This window comes from Aptenodytes patagonicus, chromosome Z (assembly GCF_965638725.1).
Source record: "Aptenodytes patagonicus chromosome Z, bAptPat1.pri.cur, whole genome shotgun sequence".
NCBI lineage: Eukaryota > Metazoa > Chordata > Aves > Sphenisciformes > Spheniscidae > Aptenodytes > Aptenodytes patagonicus.
Window position 1 is genome coordinate 40,328,436 of NC_134982.1, and position 20,360 is coordinate 40,348,795.

General features: G+C 42.2%; 1 protein-coding gene across 1 annotated transcript in view; it reads left to right on the top strand.

Moving 5' to 3' along the window:
* The window catches only part of TRPM6 (transient receptor potential cation channel subfamily M member 6), a 96,949-nt gene that overhangs the window by 11,487 nt on the left and 65,102 nt on the right, over positions 1 to 20,360 (top strand). Inside the window, exons 3-6 of the mRNA XM_076363118.1 lie at positions 11,435 to 11,514; positions 12,355 to 12,393; positions 19,536 to 19,716; positions 20,077 to 20,290. Of these exons, the coding sequence (XP_076219233.1) occupies positions 11,435 to 11,514; positions 12,355 to 12,393; positions 19,536 to 19,716; positions 20,077 to 20,290 (514 nt within the window). The remainder of the gene's footprint in view (positions 1 to 11,434; positions 11,515 to 12,354; positions 12,394 to 19,535; positions 19,717 to 20,076; positions 20,291 to 20,360) is intronic.

Here is a 20,360-nt window from a genome sequence, read left to right on the forward strand (position 1 = left end):
GTTCTTTTGCTTTATGTTCTCATCTTTAGCATTTTACCTCAGTTTTTGAGAGCTGGTCGTACCTTCTCCTGCCAGTCCTGAAAGAAAAGAGGGACCTTTGAGGGGCCATAGCTCTAAGTAAAGTGCTTAAGCCCCAAGAAAGGCAGGATTTATTAAGCACTTGTCTTCATCCTTTCCTTGGGGCTGGCGTTGCTTTGTGGCTCTGCCGTTGCTTTGTGGCTCTGCCGTATGCAGTTGCTGGTATGCGCTGTTCTGAGTTGTCCAGTTCCCTCTGTCCGTCGTATGGGAACAGGAGTCGTCTAAAAACAGTTTCTGGGGTCTCTTGCTGTCCTTTTCACTGGGACAGAAGCTGGGCACTGTCGTGCTTGATAAATGCAAGTCAGAAAAAGGGTTTTTTAAAACCCACTGGTGGTGTGACATCTTCTTGTCACTGTTTCCAAATCAAATGTCCTTGCGTTGCTAATGAAATGGATGCTTCTAGTTTTTCCTAATTATTAAGTCTCAGTGATGAGAATTGAGTTCAGCCCTCTTCAGCGTTGTCAGCAATGATGAAACTCTGCACGGGAACTGTGACGGAGCAGACGCTTGCCTCCCAGCCTTCAGTGGTTTCAGGTGTAACGGTCTGGAACTTTAGGTAAACAGCCATGGCTGCGCCATGGTGCCAGCCCCGCAGTGTCAGAAAATGTTTTCATTATAAAAGTGGTTTCCTAGCTGCCGTGTAGTGCTAGGGATTACACAGAGGTGATGAGGGACTCGGTTACGTCGGTAAAGGGTTGGTAGCCTGTTGTGACTGTAGTGTCAGTTGGGTTAAGCTGCATTGCTGAGGTGGGACTGTGGATATAAATTTTTTACCAGCCTGGCTGGGGTGGGACGCCTGCTGGCTCACAAGCATTTTGGAAAGGCTGGGTAGCGGTGCCGTGCAACCTCAGCCCTCTCTGTGAGCTCACCCTGTCCCTGCTCCTTGCAGCACCCTTCTTGTCCCGGCTCCGGCCCTTCCCTCACCCCTCGTGCCGGCGCAAGGTCGCAAGACCTTCTGAACACGGATGCAGCCAGGCAGCTTGGTGGGCAGGGAGTGCTCCCGGGAGTCTGGGTGGGCTTTGGGGCCGCCACCCCAAGGAGAGGAGTTGGCAGTGGGATGGAGCAGAGACCTTTTAGGTTGCAGGGGAGTGTGCCTGGGAGCGCAGCCTGGTGTGGTGGGGGCCAGGAGTCGCAGCCTGGCTCAGTGCCAGGATGGCAATGGCGATGGCTGCCAGGTTGTCCTGTCCAGCCCAGCATAAACAGCAACCGCAGCTGCTCCTTGCTGCCCAGCCTGGGGAAACCCGAGCCTTTGGGAGTCCCTTTGGCTGCTGTTGCAACCTCCAGTGCAACAAACCAGGTGATAAGGCTGGCGTTGCAGAATGTGTCTTGGCACGCGAGGGCGAAGGTGCAGAAAGACCCAGTGGAGAGCCCGAGGGTGTGTTCAGATGGCCTCTGTGGCAAAGCCTCAGTCCCCGGCGGCTGCTCCCAGGCTGTGGCTGGCTCTTCCTCTAGCTGGGTCGAGGCAGCTCTTTGTGGGTCTGCAGCGTTTGGTGGGTTAATGGTGTGACTTAGATTTAAAAGCAAGCCAGCACCGCAGAGGAAAGCTTTTTCTTTTTTTTTGCAAGGTGGTGGGGTGGGCAGAGCTGAGGAGAGTGGTGAGCCATGCCCGGGTGGGAAGGGCAGAGGTAGGACCATGCCTTCAGCCTCCTCAGAAATCATCCGAGCTGCACTCCCTCTCTCTTTGGAAAATGGGATTTCACTCCTGTGACAGTCTGCCTGTCTTGCAGTGTGTGCAAGGGCTGCTGTACACAGCTGTCAAGCCCATGAAGATTTTATTACGGTGTGGGACAAGCAATGGAGCAAAAAGAGCAATGCTGACAGGAGTGACAGTGAACAGTCTTGTGGCTCCAGAGGTGAGCTGTGTGGGTCACTCACATCCTTGAAACTTCATAGTATTACAGTTTAATACAGATTGCTATCAAGCTGTGACTTACTGGGGCCCTTCATGCTTCCTCCAGCTGAATTTTACAAACTGCATTTGTTTTCCACTTTAGATACTTTAGATATGTTCTGTCTTCACAGAGTCACCTCTCTAGTCAATATCAATCCCTGTGTTGTGAAAATATAAAACAAACAAAATAAAGCTCTGAAATTTACCAGCAGGTAATTTGCTTTTCTTCCTCCTCCTGGCTTAAACCAGGAAGAGCTTTGTGCTGTATAATTTTGAATCCTTTGATGGGGGAATGCATTTGTAACAGCAGTGGGTGGTTGACCTCTGTGATCACTCAGTGCCAGGTAGGTGAGACCCAGTTTCAAAAATAGCAAGTTGATTAGCTCTTTGCTAACATCAAGTGCTGAACAAAGAAGCAGCACTGGCTTCCACTGATCCCAAAGTGGAAATCTGAGCAAGACTTGAAGCATTGTATTGACCCTCTGAGTGAAACACCTGAAGCATCATTTTCTTATGGCTGCCTGGATTTTCACTTCTTTAAAATGACTTGCAGCAAGATCATTTCATAGGATGTGTGACTTGCTTTGAATTTGTGGGATTTTCTGATTATATTGCATTAGTTAATAAAGGAAGACCAAATGCTTGATTTTCTTTGGGATATGAATGGTACTACTGACTTCCAAAATATTGTCGGGAGTGTTCATTAAGGAAACCCTGCAACTTTTGTCTCCAAAAGAGACACAGTAAAATAAGGCCATTCTTATATTTAAGGATTTATAATAATTTGCAAGTATAGTTTGGATTAATTTGCCATTTCTTGCTCTATTACTGGTGCCTGCTCTTGTTTGCCAAAAGTTTTGTGTGTCTTTTATAATTTATTCTGCAATTTGGACTGTTTTCCATCAATTAAAACCTTCAGAAGATGCCTTTCTGTAGTTTTACGTATGACTAGCTTGTTAAATAATCCATATTTTATGCTGACCATTGAACTGGCTTTATAAGAGGAGATGATATACAGTATTCTATTGTATTCTAATGCTGGCAATGTAAGACAAATGTCAGCTTTTAGCAAGGTAGCCACCATCAGCTTTAAGCACAAATTTTTTCATTGCCTGTATGGGCCACAGTTATGAAACAGCCAGATCCAAACTTTCTCAACAATCGCCATGCTTCTAGAGCAGTGGGTTTTGGAGTGGCCTATTTTAGGCGGAAGGCCTAATGATGTTTCATGTCACAGAGACTTTTTGTCATTTCCAGTTGGAAAATGGACCAGGAAACCTGTTTTTAAGTGATTTGCAGATGTCTAATGCCAATATAGGATTTTTAGCAATGCTTTTGGGGCCTGTTTCAAGGATAGGGCTGAGGAAAATAAATTGTGATTTGAGATTTCTCGTGTTTAGCTCATTTGCAAAAGCCTGGGCTGTTGGCAGAAGTGTTAAGGTGAGGGCGTCTGCGGCCTTCCCGCTCTAGTCCAGTGCCATGGGCTGTGCAGGGGGACAGGAGAGTCTGCTTGGACCCTCCAGCTGCAAACCAGGGGTCCCTCCAGCTGCAAACCAGGGGTCCCTCCATCAGTACCTGCACCCTGAGCTGGGCGTGCTCTTGGGGCAGTACTGTTTGATGTGTTTTTCCAAAACATTACATGTTCAGGGATAGCAGAAAGGCTTAATTGATTAGTTAATAAACTTAAAAAGTAAAAAGTAATAAATTAATTAAAGGCCTAGTGTTTCAGACTCGGCTAAGCTTTCTGTCAGTTGGCCAGCTCTGTGCTCCAGGGGTCAAGCCAGAGCTTCTTTGACAAGGAGAGAATTTTGTATTTAGTATTTCCTGCGTTTTGTTGTCATGACCCCGCTGCTATTTGCGTTCAGAAATATTCTTCCAGTTGTGTTGCGTGGTCTGAGATCAGAAGCAACATGTTGGAAAGCCCATTACAGTCAAATGGTTTTTCTTTTATTGGCTAAGTTTGGGATCAAAATATTGGAAATATTTTTATGAGCCTTCGATGTAAGGCCCCAATACATAAAAACACTTAAATATATATATATATATACACACACACACATACTTAGCTTTTAAGTCCAGTTGATTAACTGTGAAAGAAAATGCCACAGCATGCTGTTGGTTTAAGACTGAATTTATATATTTCTGAGAAGCTGACACGCTCCGTTTGTGCTAAGGAAAATAATCTAAAATTTCTCTTCAGTATGACTTAAGATTTTTAACAAGTTCTGTTATCCCTCTCTGACTTGGGTCTGCATTTACCCTGCTAGCACAGGTGACATGACTTCTGTTAGTGTAGGTAGTATATCTGTGAAGATCTGAGAATATGTTTACAGTGGATGTGTTTGAATTAATTACTAGGAAAAAATCACAGAAATTCTTCTGTGACCTGAAATGATGTTATCTTTAAAAGGGGAAAATAGAGAAACTTTCCAGTGCTATTGAATCTGCAGTCTGCCTGGAAAGGCAGTTTGGGATTAACTGATAGTTGTCTTATAATTGGGCATGGTTAACTGGTGAACAACAGTGGAAGCATTCAAATGAAATTATTTGCACAATATTTTGTAAGTCTTTTTGAAATGTAGTGATGAAAATTTTCTTGCGAATTCAATTACTTACAATGCAGTATTTCCACAGATGTGCAGAGTCCTGAACACTTGGGCAAAGGAGCAGGTAAGAAAGATTGGAAAAGGAAAAGATGCTAGTTAGTAACAGATGTACTGATGTACTGTAGTGATGGAGGTGAAGGGAACCACAGCATGTCTGTGTTACAAAGCCAGGCTGTTGTCCTCCAACAGCATAGCCTGAGCACAAGGAAGTTCTAGAAGACCTGAGAGTTTGTTGGAAATCACACATTGGGTTCACATTTTATTGCACATGACCCTGCAGTTTTACAATGCACTTCTACCCTACGTGGACCCAAAGTGGTGGTCTTTGTTACAAGCAGTTGTTATATTACTTCATACCATAAGCATGCATGTAATGGATACTGAACCAGGAAGTTCCTGCCCTGAAAAGCTTATGCAAGACAGCCTGTTAAGTTGGAAAGCTCTTTAATGCTGGCAGTAATTTACCAGTTGCCATGGGATGCAGAAATACTGCTGAAGTCTTGTTTTTTGCTTAAGAATTATTATGCATAAAATGATGATACCTGCAAGTCCACCTTAGCTTTTATAGCTCAGGAAGAGTTCCCAGGGGTAAGAGTTCAACAGATACCAACATGCTTATGGGCTGAGCTCTTGTGAAATAGTCTTGAGTGTTAGCTTACAAGAACTCTGGCTGCATTTCAGGTATCTAATGTTCTTGCAAGTGACTTGCTCTATGTGTCGTTAATTTTTAAAAGGGTTTAAGATATTTTAGCACACCGTGCTGAACACAGAGGCTGGATTCTTGCAGTGGTTGTAATAAGGGGAAGTTCTTCTTTCCCTCCCCTCACTGTATACTTGAATAAGGGTTTGTCACACACTGCCCTACACTGACTTCTCACAGGTAAACTTTCACCTGAAAATGGTGTCTCCCTCCTTCCCAGGCACTGAAAATCAGTTTTGGATCTTTTGGGTATTTCTAATTCTTGTCATCAGCAGTAAAGGTTCTCTACAGGTACTGTATAAGTATACTGGAGTCCTGAGGCAAATCTATGAGTCCCAGGATTATCTGTTGCTATTTAATGAGTATTTGCTTTCATCTAATCATTCTGAGGGTAACAATTTCTGGACTGGAAAGAGTTATATGATGTGTAACTATACTTTTTTTTTTTTTCCTGAGATTCTGCCAAACCTGCTTAGCAATGCAAAAATATTGTCTCTAATAGTTAAGATCTTTAGGAAAACCCAAATTCCTGAGAAGTGACATAGAAAAGTGGTTGTGTGTAGTGGATTCACTACACACACAGTGTGTGCAGAGCTGAGGTATGGTGCTTGGCAGCACTTTTCAGCTCCTGAAGTAGTGTTTTGGCTAAGACACAAGATAGAAATTATTGCTCTCTGTTATCAGTACAAATTCATTGCAGTTTCAGTAAGCGACTTATAACTTGGTTGTTCAGGCTAGTTTCCAGCACGACTGTACTTTGCCTAAATGAACTAGCCTGTTTAAGCTGGCTAGTTATTATATGATTTCTCATTATGTGCCCCTGTCTGGATCTGCAGTGTGTCATTAAAGGCAGTTGCTGCTGTTTTGTCCAATAAGTGGTTATATTTCAATAATGGATGAAATTATTCTGACACAGAGATGTGTGCCTTTTAATTTCCTTTTGCAGGGAATTGAACAGTGTCCAGAGCAGCATGCTCTTTCATGAGAAAATGTGTGTACGTGTGCTTTTCACACCAAAGGGGACATAATGGTACTAAAATGTTACAGCTAACGGTACTAAAAATTTGTTGTTTAGTATTGGCAGTGTAACCTAGTTTTCCTGAGTTTGGTACTCAACCAATGAACAGTACTTATTGTCTGGTGTTGAAGGGGCTGAATGTTTCTTGCAGATCTTGGTTTAGTAAAGCTAATTCTGAAGCAAGACAAATGCACGTTAGCCTCTACTTATCAGTGTTTAATTGGTGCAGTGCATCTAAAGGCTTTGACTCTGGCAAGTCCTTTATGAGGGGGTGGGGTGGGCTGGGGCAGAAGAAAGCAGCAGCAAAAATTGAAGCATGCACCTGTTTGTGCTGGATGGGTGGGTGGTGAAATCAGTGCGGGCACCAGTACAGCAGGTGATCACAGGTCTGCGTCACCCCGTCCTCTGAGACAGGTGAGCCAAGTGCAGCGTACCTGCTCGCTGACCCCCTCGGGACAGCGGCGTGGTCACTTGCCTTGCTGATGGCACCCTCGGATTTTGGAGGACAGATTACCTCTGTGCCATGCTGGCTTTTTAGGTTTTGTCTGCTCTCACTCCCTGTCAGCAAGGATTTGAAAGAAGTGAGTGGTGCAGGTGTCTCTCTAAATTTTATGCTCTGATCTCTTTCTTTACTTCTGGAAGCCTTAATTTTTGAACGTTACTTACATTTAACCAAATTTGACCTGACAGTGTCCCTTTAATACCATATTATGCAAGGATCTCAGACATTAAAGATATTGAAGAAGTGATTAAAAGCAATTTTCTAAAAACTACTCATGTGCCTTAAATTTCAGAGCCAAACTCTTGCCACTCCATTGACTAAATCAGTCTAGAAATCTCCAAAGCCTCTTCTGTGGCAGGGAAGTATAAGTAGCATTCCTAATCCTCAGACTGGCGAGAAATGAGAAGGCAAAACTCCCAAACAGAGGTCTCAGGACTTTCTGGAAGGAAAATTGGAAGGAAAATTGCAATATAAACTTGGCTTCAGGTATATCATAACAGAAGTTTGCCAGTCAGAAGGAACATGTAGGTGTATTTTTGTCTCCCTTAGGGTTTGGTGATAAAAGGGGTACGGGTTGATGCTGGCTGAGGTGTATGTACCTCACTGTAGTGACGGGAGAAATTTTAATTTGTTGTTGAAGTTTAATTAAATGATGACAGTTTTGAAATGTTAGCTAGAGTTTTATGAAAGGAGATGTACATGTTGCAGAGGTCTTTTACAAAGCTAGGAACCAAGAGCAAACAAACAGCAGATCAGAAGTCTTCTCTTCTCATTTTTACTTGCCCAGCCCTGAAGTCATGGATGACTGTAAAAAGCATGAAGATTTAAAACCCTTTTCCTGATTATACAATTAGCTTAGAAACCTAAGTAAAGCCTTAGATTAAGACATGAATGTTATTGTTATGGTGTAAATTTTACATACTAAGTGAAGATTTCACCTTATATAAAATTAAGAATAATGGTAAATGTGTCACAGTGTTTTAGTTTTGAAATTTGTGCTTCACAAGGTGAAATACAGTGATACAGTCTTGTATTTTATTTTGATTTATTATGATTGATTGGATTTTCAATATATGTATTTTTAAGTAGTCCATCTGTTCAGGAACTTCATTAAAGAAAAAAATGGGGGACTTTGCATACTATGTTTTTTGCTATATTCACAAGTTTATTATAATTTGAGATGAAAATAAATGTTGAAGTTACAGGCTTCATCAGGATCATGTACAGATGATATGCTATCTAAGTACTGCTTTTTTAAACGTAGAAATTACAGGAAGCAAGGTGAAAGAGCGCAGCATAGGCAACACCCTGGCAAGCTCTTTATGTAAATAAGCAAAGATTAATGTTGAAATATCTGTATGGGAAGATGTTATGTTTCTTCGCAGGGCAGGGGGAACACTCCTAGTATTGTATCAATTGCACTTTGAAATGTTGTTTTCAGTCCTATTTACTGAGAATCCTGAAGTGGAGTTAACTGAGATGAGTGTTGTGCTAGGGGAGTCTCTGTGCCACTGGGTGAGGTGCATCCTTGGTTCTTTGAGACTCAAAGGTCAAATAAATTTCATAGTGATTTTGTTCAGCTGAAATAAATGGGAATTTTGTCAATGACCTCTATAGTAGCAAGGTTAGATTCATGGCATGTGAGCCGAAGCTATAGTTTTTTTTTTTTTTTCCATTGGCTTTGTTAGACCTTGAGCCCGACCCATTGTGACTAGAGTGGCCTGATCAGCTGTGGCGTGTGTTGGTCGCTGCCCTTACTGCCTCAGTTGCAGAAAAACACACGTGCTTTTGGGCCAAATTGAAAAAGGGTACACAAAACATCCAGAATTCTAAGCGTTGATATTTTTGTCTTAACCCTCAACCGCCCTCCAAAACCTAAAAAAAGGAGAATTTTTTAAAACAAGGTATGTTTTTTAGGAGACACCTTAGATGTTTAAAAAGCTGATAGTAGAGAAGAAGCCTTTTCATCTCCCATATTAGATGTTGTAACTTCAACTCACACAGTGTATTGCCATACCTGAGGACTGTAAGTTATATTTTGGTTTGAAATAACCACACCAAACAGCTGTTGTGTACCAGATGACCTCTCCCCCCTTTAAAATAATTGATTCGTGTTTTATCTTGTGTAAATTTATGATGAGGAACACTGAGCTTTGGAGATAAAAACTTCTTGGACACCCCTTTTCAAGTGTATTCACATATGGATTAGCTGAGTGCCAGTGCCTTGCTTAGCTGGCAGCATGTTTTGCTGTTGGTGCCTAGGCTGATGCAATGCTTCCCTATTAGGCTGGGCTGTATATCTCCAGTGCTGGCCTTCACACCTGGAAAGATACCCAGATAACGCTTGATTTCTGGAATATGTCATGCTGGAGGTAAAGTAGCTCAAGGGAAGCTACCTGAGACTGTGCGATGCCAACAGCTTTCTCAAAATTACTTTGAGCTACTAGTGCTCTTACTAAATCAAAGTGACAGCAGTTGGATGTTGTTCTTCTCTCACAGGGCTGAGCATGTTGCCTCAGCAAATGCTGTAAGGCTTGTCAACCTCTTGGCCATTCTTTCATACTCTTTCCTGTTAATGAAAACTTTACTGAAGTTCATTCTTATCCAAGGCATTCCATAACATAAAAGATTTTTTGTTCCCTAGTTCTGATTGAAAACCAGTTACCAGAAATAGTAATGGGTTTCAGAAAAATCAGGGTCCCAGGGTATTGTAATATTGGAAACACTTCACTGTTTTGCTTGGTACCTCAAACAACTAGACTAAAGTGGTTTAGGAAGCATGAAACAATACTGATTGCTAACGAGAATACTACTGAAAGGTCTTTGAAAGCAGTGTGTACCTGCCCTCAGGTAATGAAATTTGCTTTACTGTTTCCAAGGTTTTTCTCTGGATTTAATTTTTGCACCTTGTCTTCAGTAGGTCTCTTTCTCAGATAATTAATTTTCTTGCGTGACCGTGCTCTGTCCAGCCCTGAGGATCTTCTGCGCTGTTACTCCTTCATTTGAAGCTCAACCAGACACAATTCAATTAGTTGCTCCCAGAAGAATATGCATGCACACCAATACCAGCAAACTGCTTTTTAATGATCTCTTTCATCTTTGTCAGTGGGGGCCTGTTTCAGAGTACTTTAAAACCAAAGGTAGGACTCCCGTTAGTTTTGGTGGAAACTGGGTCCCCACCTGTAGACAAGCCGATAGTTCACTCAGGTTGCTCGTGGCCCTCCATAACTGCATGACTGGCTGGGAGATTATGTGGGGGTATTTAGGGATGTGAAGCTGAAGTAGAAAAACCTCAAATGGGCCTGCTTTATTAAGGATCATAATTCCATTCAAGAGATAAAAAAGAGGTATTCTCTTTTATAAGAATTATTGCTGAACTCCATCCGTAAAATGCTCCCAGCAGTATTCTTAATAAGTTGAATTACTGGCATTTGCATGAATTTAATTCTTTTCTAAGTCATTGTACGAAAGACGCACTTTACAAAAAAGTATGGAGACAAGACTTACTTACCATAAGTATTTTTACAGAGTAGACATTTTGCAGAAGAGCAATCGTTTTTAAACATGAGGAATGAATAAGGAGTCAATGTTTATTATTTGAGTACTGTTTGCCTTGTATGCCTAATCATAAACCAGGACCCTACTGTGCCCTGTCGTAGAGAGCTTGCTGTCTATGTATAAGGTAGACAACAGATAGACAGAGAGTGAGATGAACATGAGAAACAATGAGACAATAATGGTTGGAATAATTTTATTTACTCTTTATGATAAAATATCTGTCCATTGCATGTTTCATTATGGGGGTAGTTCCCTTTGACGACAAGAAAAAATCCTTTGCTTCCAGTGTTTACTAAATTCAGTCCCAGAGATTTCAAAGTTCAGCATCCAAAAACTATCATTCCATTTGATGCTGATAGACCTGAAGAGAAAGAGATTCAAAGACCCCCAGTGAGGTTCTTTGAAAAAAATCTGTGTACCACAGTGACTGTTCAGTTTCTGAGCTGCAACAGGCTTCACTGAGACAGTTTTCACAGTGTCCCAGGAGGCCAGTGGAAAAAACCCACCTGACATACACTCTAAGTGCTAGGTCTAGCCTTTGGTCCCTGCTTTTGCATTTCACTGTAGTCCTAGTTCAGCAAACATATAACCAGGATGAATCTATTCTTAACTCTGTTAAGAATAATAAAAGAAAGAATCAACCGTCTCTTTCAGGTAAAAAGAAAATCTTGCCTTTTTTGCCACTTTGGTGTGTGGTTGACCAATCACTTACAGCTTTAGTAAGATTGCTAGTCTTCTGGCAGACGGGAAGTGCAGTCCTTTAAGCAGTTCTGATTCATCCTTACCACTTCCTCTATTGTACATGTGATTGACAGATCCTCTAAATAATTTTCATGTTTATTAGTAAGGGGTGGGAATAAATTTTAATATTGATCTTTCTGTGGAGCTGTGTAAAGCTTGGGGGTGAAGGGCTAGGACTGTTCAGAGCTGTAGCTTCAGCTTATAGTGTTTGGTTTCATCTAACATCGTGATGGGAATCATTCTGTGTTATGCGTATACAGCTATGTAGACTTCATAGTGCAATTTTTGGCATTATGTTCTTAAGTTCAGGAATACAATTACGTTTGAAATGTCTTTTCAGTCCCCCAAATCTTGGATCGAAGAGGTCTTCAGTAAAAGAGAGTGTGCACACATCATTCCCAGTTCAAAAGATCCTCACAGGTAAAACAATGAATTTCACTTTCTTTCTATTACGTTTAGAAAGAATCAGAGTAATTTTTATGGGCATTGTGTGTAGCTTGGATGAAATTCTTTGCAGTTTTGCAATGCCTCAGTTAGTGGTTGCTGGTGCTTATAGGTTTTCATAGATACTGTCACCAGTACGTTTTAAATGAGGCTGTTCGTTTCAATTAGAAATTGGCAATAATTGACCTTCCGAGGCTTCTTAGATGTGTTGCTCTCAGTCCAATAACCAAAACTGTGGTATGACATCCAATTGAGAGATTGAGTTACATGGAGTTACTGCTGCACAGGAATTCTTAATCCTGTACCACCATTTTCTCCCTTCCTCAGAATAATGCCCGCTGCTGATCACAGTCTTCTGAGATAGAGGTTTCTGTTCAGGCTGGCGTAGAGTGTGAAAAGTGTAAGGAAAAGAGCAAATCCTCCACCTGTGTTTTAGGACCTGAGAAAGCAAACATAATTTGGCATTCCAGATTGAGTATCTAGTGGATAGTGTTGCCTAAATAAACTCCGTGAGATCCCATTCTGAGGATGTAAACTTGTAATTTTGATCATATTGTTTTGAACACAGGGATAGTGTAGAGTAAATAAGATAGATAACTCATCTATGAAATGCAGATTTGACATACAGTCTGAGATTAAAACGCCAAACAAATCACTGAAGTTACCCAGTACATCTTCCAGGGGCAAGTGCAGGAGAACACAGTCTTTAATGCTGTTGATGAGAATTTTTTCGCAGGTGAATTGATATTTTATGAATACCATTACAGATGTTTCCTTTTATACAAGCATGTATTAATTATCCATCTTTTATCACAGGTGTCCTGCAGGATGCCAGGTGTGCCAGAATTTAATCAGGTAGGGGTGCATAAATATACATCGATGATTTTTATAATGACCTAAAGTTAGTGATGGGCATTCCTAGGCAGGGAAGTAACAACAACAAAAATAACCTTCCTCTTATATTGTCAGAGCAGCATTTCTGGGGGTGTGCTGGAGAACATTTAGCATAAATCTGGGTAAAATAAATTGTATGATAACCTTTAATTTATTTGCAATAGAAAATGTTATCCAAATACTCTGTGTGGATGAGTTTGTCTTAATCTTCTCCTGGGGAATGAAAGGCAGAAATGTGCCTTTAAATGGGAGACAATTCCAGCTATATCCTGGGTGATATGAAGGAGAGTGAGATGAAAGCAGTGGACAACAGTAAGAATTATGGGAAGAGGAAGAACAAAATAAAGGGAGAAGAAAGAGGATAATAGAAATATCCCTGATGATAGGTTTCTGAAGATTTTTGCATCTTCTCTGCAGTGGGCATTCTGAGTCCCTGATTTTGGGAAGGCAAGCAACAAAAATTACATCACTTTGGTGCTTTTAACTCGTGTATGGGTTTTTTAGACAGCTAGTGGCTTGTATTAATTTTGTTAATTAATTTTGTTAATTAATTAATTAATTAATTTTGTGGCTTGTATTAATTAGTTGTTTTCAGTCCAACATTTGTTGTTCAGCTGGTGTTCCCAAACAGGTTTCGATACTGTATGCTTATGATAATAAATCATCAGTTGTTGGAACAAAAATTTTAACTTTCCTTGACATTTGTTTTGTGTTAAAGGCCTCTGAAGGCTGAAGGAACAGAAAACAATGAGTTTCTGATAACTAATGACTAGCAAGCTGGTGCTAAGTAGTCCTGTCATCTGCATGAACATGATTATTTGCTTTTTCATTATGTTTCACGTTTTATTTTGCTTCTAAGATGTATGTGAAACAAGATTCACATTTTCCAAGAAGCAAGTTACTTCTTCAAATCAGATCACTGTAAAGGGCCGATACACAGAATGGCGTTGGCCTTGTAAGTTAGGCAAATGATCTGTGTGGCATCTGTTCAGAAAGGGGCAACTCCCTCTGAGAGAATGATCGCATGTTTATTTTGCTTTAGAGCAGAATAATAGAGATTCAAAGATTTTTGCAGGTGTTCTGGAAGTAGAAATGCAGGGAGGATTTTAATGCTTCCTGCTAACCTGCAGATACCCAGGTGGGTATCTAAGCTGAAGTTAGCTTGTGCTCCAAAATGTGATGGTTTAATCCCATCTAAATTGAGACTACAGCAGTTCTGCAGTCCTCCCCCTTCCCCCCGCAGAGTGACCATGTTGTTATTTGGTCTGGGAAGCTCATTGGTGTGAAAATTAACCTGGGGGGGTGGAAAACCAAATCAAGATTAGCTTTCCACCAAATCAGCCTCCTAATCAAACACAGTTTAGCTGCATGAATGTGAACACTACAGTGGGAGAGGGAGGAAGAGAAACTGGAAATGTGCACCCCACAGGGTAGTTTTGTTTTTTTCTTTCACCTTTCTCTGTAAAGACATCCCATACCTTTGTGGCTTTTTTATCCTGTAGTTGTTTCTTTCACTTTTCTTGAGCATTTTCATGCTGTTTAAATTCATGTGAAACCTGTTTGTTGGTCTGTCTGTATATGCAGAATGTGTGTGGGTGTCTGATGTTCATTTCAGTCAGCCATTATCCTGCAAATACATTTTCCAAAATGTTAACTGTTCTTGTCTTCTTGTATATCTTAAAGTGTACACAGAGCTTTGTTCTAGGAGAATTTTTCTGTTCCTAACAAGGGAAAATAATTTTCACGAGTGTTATAACTGCTTATATTGTATTTATTAGATCAGCAATGAAACAGGTTTTGGGCCTCCTGAGATCTGTAATTTTCCACAACAGTCTAAAAGTGATGTGAATGTACTTGATGCCTACTATAATTTGACCTAATATTGTAGGCAAATGAAATCTGTTAATGATTTCTTACTTGCAGAGAACCTCCAAGGTTTGCAAACAGTTTATGAGTGGGTTATGCAACTATTTGCTGATACTAAGTAGAATAGCTCCATTTAGTAGTTACTAATCAAATTTGAGTAACTTACTGGCACCTTTGTCCATGCTTCCCTGGTGTGTTGAAATGGCCTCTATCTACTCTTCAGTGCAATGCTCACAAACGCATCCCAGCCAGCACCTAGACTGGTCTCACTGCATGAATATTCAGGAATGTGGTGCCGAACTTCTGCATCCTTACACATCTGAGATGTTCTCACAAATTGTCTCTATATCTGACCTTTTAGGCATATTTTTTGGACACAGTCTCTAAAGTGCTGCCTGCTAGAGCACTGGTTTTGTAATCTGGCTACTGCAGTTACTTTTACCTCAGTGTCGACCCTCCAAGTTTCCCCTCGTTGCTCGAAGTGTGAATTTCCAGGAGCCTGCTTTTGTGTAACTGACATTGCTCCCTCCTTCACTAGTAGCTTGGTGAGCCTTTGAGGCAAAGAAGGAAAGTCATTGCAAAGATGCTTTGAATCAATGCATATGATATATTCATAGGATCACAGGATAACTCAGGCTGGCAGGCACCTGGGGAGGTCTCCAGTCCCAGCCCCTGTCCAGAGCAGGCTCAGCTGGGGAGTCAGACAGGGCTGCTCAGGGCTTCACCCAGTTGGGGTGTGAAACACTCAAGGCCAGAGAGAGCCCACCTTCCTCAGGCCCTGTCTCCACTACTGGACTGTCCTCCTGAGGAAAAGGCTTCTCCTTATCTCCAGCCTGAGCCTCCTGTGTTGCAGCTTGTGCTGCAGCCTCTCACCCTCCTGCCATGCGTCGCTGTGAAGAGCCCGGCTGCATCTCATCCATCCCCTCTGGTCAGTGCCAGGGATGCTGTTGGATGCCCCCAAAACCATCCCTCCTCCCAGCTGAACCGTCCCTGGTCCTGCAGCCTCTTCTCGGAGGGCAAGGTCTCCAGCCCCACCATGCGTGACCAGGATGGTCACTCTCCCCTGAAGTCCCTCCAGTTTGTTGGTGTCTCTTATGTGTTGGGGACCCAAACTGGAGGTGGTACCCAGACAGGTCTGACAAGCACCAAGCAGAGGGGACAGTCCCTGCCCACCCCTGCCTTTTGGGCCATGTCCTACTCACACAACCCAGGCACCGCTGGCCCTTGTTGCTGCCCAGGCACACAGGTGGCCCCGGTGCAGCTCGCTGCCCACCAGTGCCCAGGGCTGTCCCCCAGAGCTGCCCCCAACCCAGGGCTGCACGTGCCCTCCATCCCCTCCTCTGGGTCGCTGGTGGAGATGCTGAACAGGACAGGCTTCTCACAGACCCTGCAGGACCCTGCTTGATACCGGCCTCCAGGCAGCGTCCAACCCATAACCACCACCCTGTGAGCCCACCACCCAACCAGGTCCTCACCCACCAATGTGTACTCCCTCCCAGACCGTAATATTGGAGGAGACAGTGCCAAAAACCTGGCTAGAGTGGAGGTACATGGCATCTGCTGCTCTCCTCTTGTTCCCATGATTTTGTTGCAGAAGGCAGTCAGGTGGGTGAGGCATGATTTACCCTTGGTAAATCCTTGCTGACTGCTCCCCGTCACTGTCTTCTCCCTGCTGTGCCCAGACGTGGGCTCCAGGAGGTCTCACTCCTTGATTTTACCTGGGACTGATGGGAGGCTGGCTGGTCCATGGTTCCTCAAGGTGACTTTTGCCCTTTTTTGAAGGCAGGTGTGACCTTTGCTTTTCTCCAGTTGTTGGGGACATCCCTGATCTCCATGACCTTTGAGAGCTGATGGAGAGCAGCTGCACAAGGACATCAGCCACCTCCCTCAGCACCTTGGGGTGCAGCCTGACAGGTCCCAGGAATGTGTGTGGGTTGAGTGCTCCCAAGCGATCCTAACTCGACCATCATCGCTGGCTGGTAGCTCCTCTCCTCCTTGAGCCTGGTCACTATGCACACAGCACAAAACTTCACAGAAAAAAACCCCAAACAGCTGTATGTAATGTTCTGCTTTGGTTTCCTCAACCTTCCTGAGAGCCTCTTAGTCCTGGCTTTTGACCTCCCAGGTAGCTCAGGAGTCCTTAGCACCTTGTCCCTTCCTGCTAGATGTCTAGAGAGAGCGAGCCTGCCAGCTCGGAGCAGAGCATGAGCAATTTGGGAAATACCAGTCCTTTTGAGTTCACACCTGTTGCTATGGTAATCTCTGAGGTAAAAACAGCTGCAGGTACCCTGCACACCTGTGTGTTAGGTCTATGTGCAGTTCCTCCTCTGCCTGCTCAGCATAACTGAGCTGTTCTGAGTGCAGCTCACCTCTGGGTGCATTTACATGTAAACGATAAGTATGTAGTGCTAATTATGTTACTTACTAAAATAGTTCAGTGTTCATTGGGCCTCTCAGTTTCAAGGTTACTGCACTGATTTGTCTTGTCAGATGGTTAGTTCCTTTTTATAGGATTTTAGCTTTGAAAAGGCAGGTTGCTCTGGCTCTTGCTGCTCTAGGAGGGGCTGCTGATGTGACCCTGTACGCAACAGTAACATATGAGGTAGATAGTCATTCTGTGTTCATATTTTGATGATGGGCTGAAATTAGTTCAGATTTTAGAAAATGTAATCCATTGATGATGAGCCTGATTGCTTTTCAGTGCTGTCTTTCCAAGCACTGGTATTTGCTGAGTCAGGTGGTGTAATGTGGTATCTAAGTGGGTAATGTAAGGTAATGCAGTATTTAGTTGGGACTGCTATTGGCTCTCTGTCTTTCAGAATGATTCCTGGATGAAAGGTCTTGTTATTGTGAGACCAGTCTAGGAGCAGTACAGCGACCACAAGGTATTTTCAGGACCAAAGAACAATAGGATATCTATGTTTTTTCTCATCTTTCATGTAAAGATCAATTTTTTTCCTGACATTTGCTGTCTCTTACCCTGGAGTCCCCCCAAAAAGCAAGCAGAAAAAATTGGAGCAAGGAAGTTAATAGCTCAGCCGTAGAGAAATTTGTCCTCTGAAGACCAATAATAAAATCAAAATGATCTCTTTCTTCTGGTCCTTCCTTTGAGGTATGCAGGGAGAGTCTTAAACAAGTATAGGCATTGGCCTCGTGCTCTTTGTGGCAGATTTTATACAAATCTGCTTCCCTTGTGCTATCTGCTTTGCAGCTACATTCCTCGGAAACGCTTTTAGTTTAGGTATGTCTCTATAGCGACTCTGAGTGTGGATTCTGAGTCCACATGTTATTTGACAACATGATGTCAGCAATGATCTTCCATCTGTGTTGATCCCTCACAGTCTTCTGAAATAGTCATTTAGTTGTGTATCTGTAAGTGACTTAGTGTGACTGGCTTATTCTCCGAGTTCCAGCTTGGATACTTTTTGTTTAGTTCATGAGCCTTGACCTGCTTGTCTTGGTTTGCTTATGAAGAGGCAAAATTACAACAGGTTTTGTTTTGGGGTTATCAAAATGAGGTCCCTAGATCAATAGTTTGTTTCAGCAGCTCCTGTGCTCCCTCTGCTAATCCCTGGGGTTTTTTCTGCCACCACCACAGTGCAAATGGTTGTGGAGTCATGCAGTGAGCCAGGCTGGGCAATACTTGTGGTTAGAGTAACTTGGCAATAAAAACCCCTCTGTGAGGCTTTCCCCCCCCCCAGCTAGATCATTTCCTCTTCATCTTTCCAGGATTCAGTTGTGAGCACATGCCTGACTTCTTTCTGGCAAGTCCCTGGATTTCTGTGATATCCTACTATTTGTCTCAGCTAGGGAAAAGGTATAGGTGGTCTAGGTTAGCTAATCCTTGTTGAATTACCTTGACAAAAATTTGGGCATTTTCAGTAGTCCCTATTGCTTTCTGACTTCTAGCTAACCATCATCATACATGTGACAATAGAGTTCAAGTCTTTTCTGCAGTGCTAGGCTAGAGGTACAACTCTTTAATTGTCCACTGAGTAAGATTGTTTAGTTGAGTTATTAATTCCCCAAGAGTGTGGGAGGCTTCCTTCTCCAGTCTGCTTTTGCCCAGCATTGAATCAATCATATGTAATTTGCCTGTGTTGAAAAACTGGAGTACAAACATAATTTCACGGTTTCTGGTTATCAAAAAGTGCCTTTCTAAAGCAGTTCACTTCCTTAATTTGCTTAGGGTTGTTTTGGGATTTGTTTTTGTTTGTTTGTTTGTTATTTTTAACCTACTTATCTTTCACCAGTTGGTTCTCACTCATCTCCACAGAAGACTCCCTCTCTTTTTGCAGATGTTGTTTACATATAACCTGCCCCTAGATCCACAAGTAATACTACTGAGTCCCAAGGCAGTCATTGAGTTAAGGTTGTTGGAGGCTGTTTGGTATCTTAAAAGACTAAAAGTGAAGAATTTGTCTCCATTTCCCAGGGTATATTAACTTCTGAAATGTCTAAAGGAAAACTGAACTGTCAGATGTCACTGTAAATTACATTGAGGTTAATCCTGTAGAAGACACTGGAGCCTGTTGAAGCCTGTATGACAGTAATACTGACTGAATTTGGAATCTGGGTTATTCATCCAGTTGCAAACCTTTAATGCTAACTGAGCTTCTGCTACATTTCCCTTAACATTGCACTTCAATCCATTTATTTTGTATATTCACTTTGCTGGCGTCCAAGGGTTAGTATAAAGGTTACCCTGAAGTTCTTGCTAGACTGAGGATTGCTCCTCTCCTCCTGAATAATGTTGGTAACTCCTAGATCTTTCTTCAGTACCTAGAATAACCTGTATTAACAACCAGAGCAAACCTTCGTGTCCTAAGATACTGCTCTGAAATCTCACATATGAGACCAGTAAATCTGGGCTGCATTGCTTGGGTCAGAATTGCTATATGGGACTCCCAAGCTGTTACAGAGTCACACAGAATCACAGCATAGTTTGGGTTGGGGGGCACCTTTGAAGATCATTTAGTCCAACCCCCCAACTGTTATTACTGTTCCTCAGGTAGAGAACAAATTCTGTATTGAACAAAACATATTTATGATTTAGTTCAATGTCATTTTGCCATTGTTGAGATTTTTTTCAGCTGAGTTAATTTTTGTTATATTCTGTGTCAGCAAGCGACAATATCCTTCTTTGCAGAAAAACTATTTGGGCTGTTCTGATGAAGATCCTAGAGTTGCATGCAAGTGTATTTGATATAAAATAATTTCTTTATTTTTAATGTGAGATGTTGCTGTGGACGGCTGATTGGAGATCACCCAGAAGTAGACTGTAGCTGGCCTGTTTATCAGGCTGCCCCACAGAGAGATGATGGAGAATGGTCTGTGCAAAAACACACAAAGATGAGTCCAACGGATGCATTTGGTACAATCAATTTTCAAGATGGAGATCACACTTACCATGCCAAGGTAATAGATGCTGGGTTTATATGTCTGACTTCTTTTAATAATTTCAGCATAAGGAAGACAAAAAGTGGTTTTGGGTGAGTATCAGATTGTCTTAAGAGAGCAGGGGAATCTAAAAGTAAGTCAGGTTAGAGTGTGTGTATGATATTTTTACGTTGAACTTCACCGCGATTAAACATAGTCTGTTTTGCTGTCTGTATTGCTCACTGATGTATTTTTGTGCTATCATGTTAGCGGTATTGAAAATTCTAATCCTGCACAAAATCTTTAAGGCATTAATGCTGAGAACTTTGTAAGATGTTGCAGTTTCTTCTCTTGGAGTATGTAAAGGATGTTTATTTTACCCATTACTATTTCTTCCAGTATATTAGACTCTCTTATGATAGCAATTTGGATCAGCTGTTGCACCTGATGGTTAAAGAATGGCAGATGGAGTTGCCAAAGCTAGTGATCTCTGTTCATGGAGGCATTCAAAATTTCAAGCTTCCCTCAAAGGTCAAGCAGGTTTTCAGCAAAGGATTGGTGAAGGCTGCTGAGACTACAGGAGCATGGATAATTACAGAAGGCATCAATAGCGGTAGTGTAGTTATTTTTCTTTGTTTCAGTCTTCCTCTGGTGTTCTTTCTCTGCATATGAGCATATACATT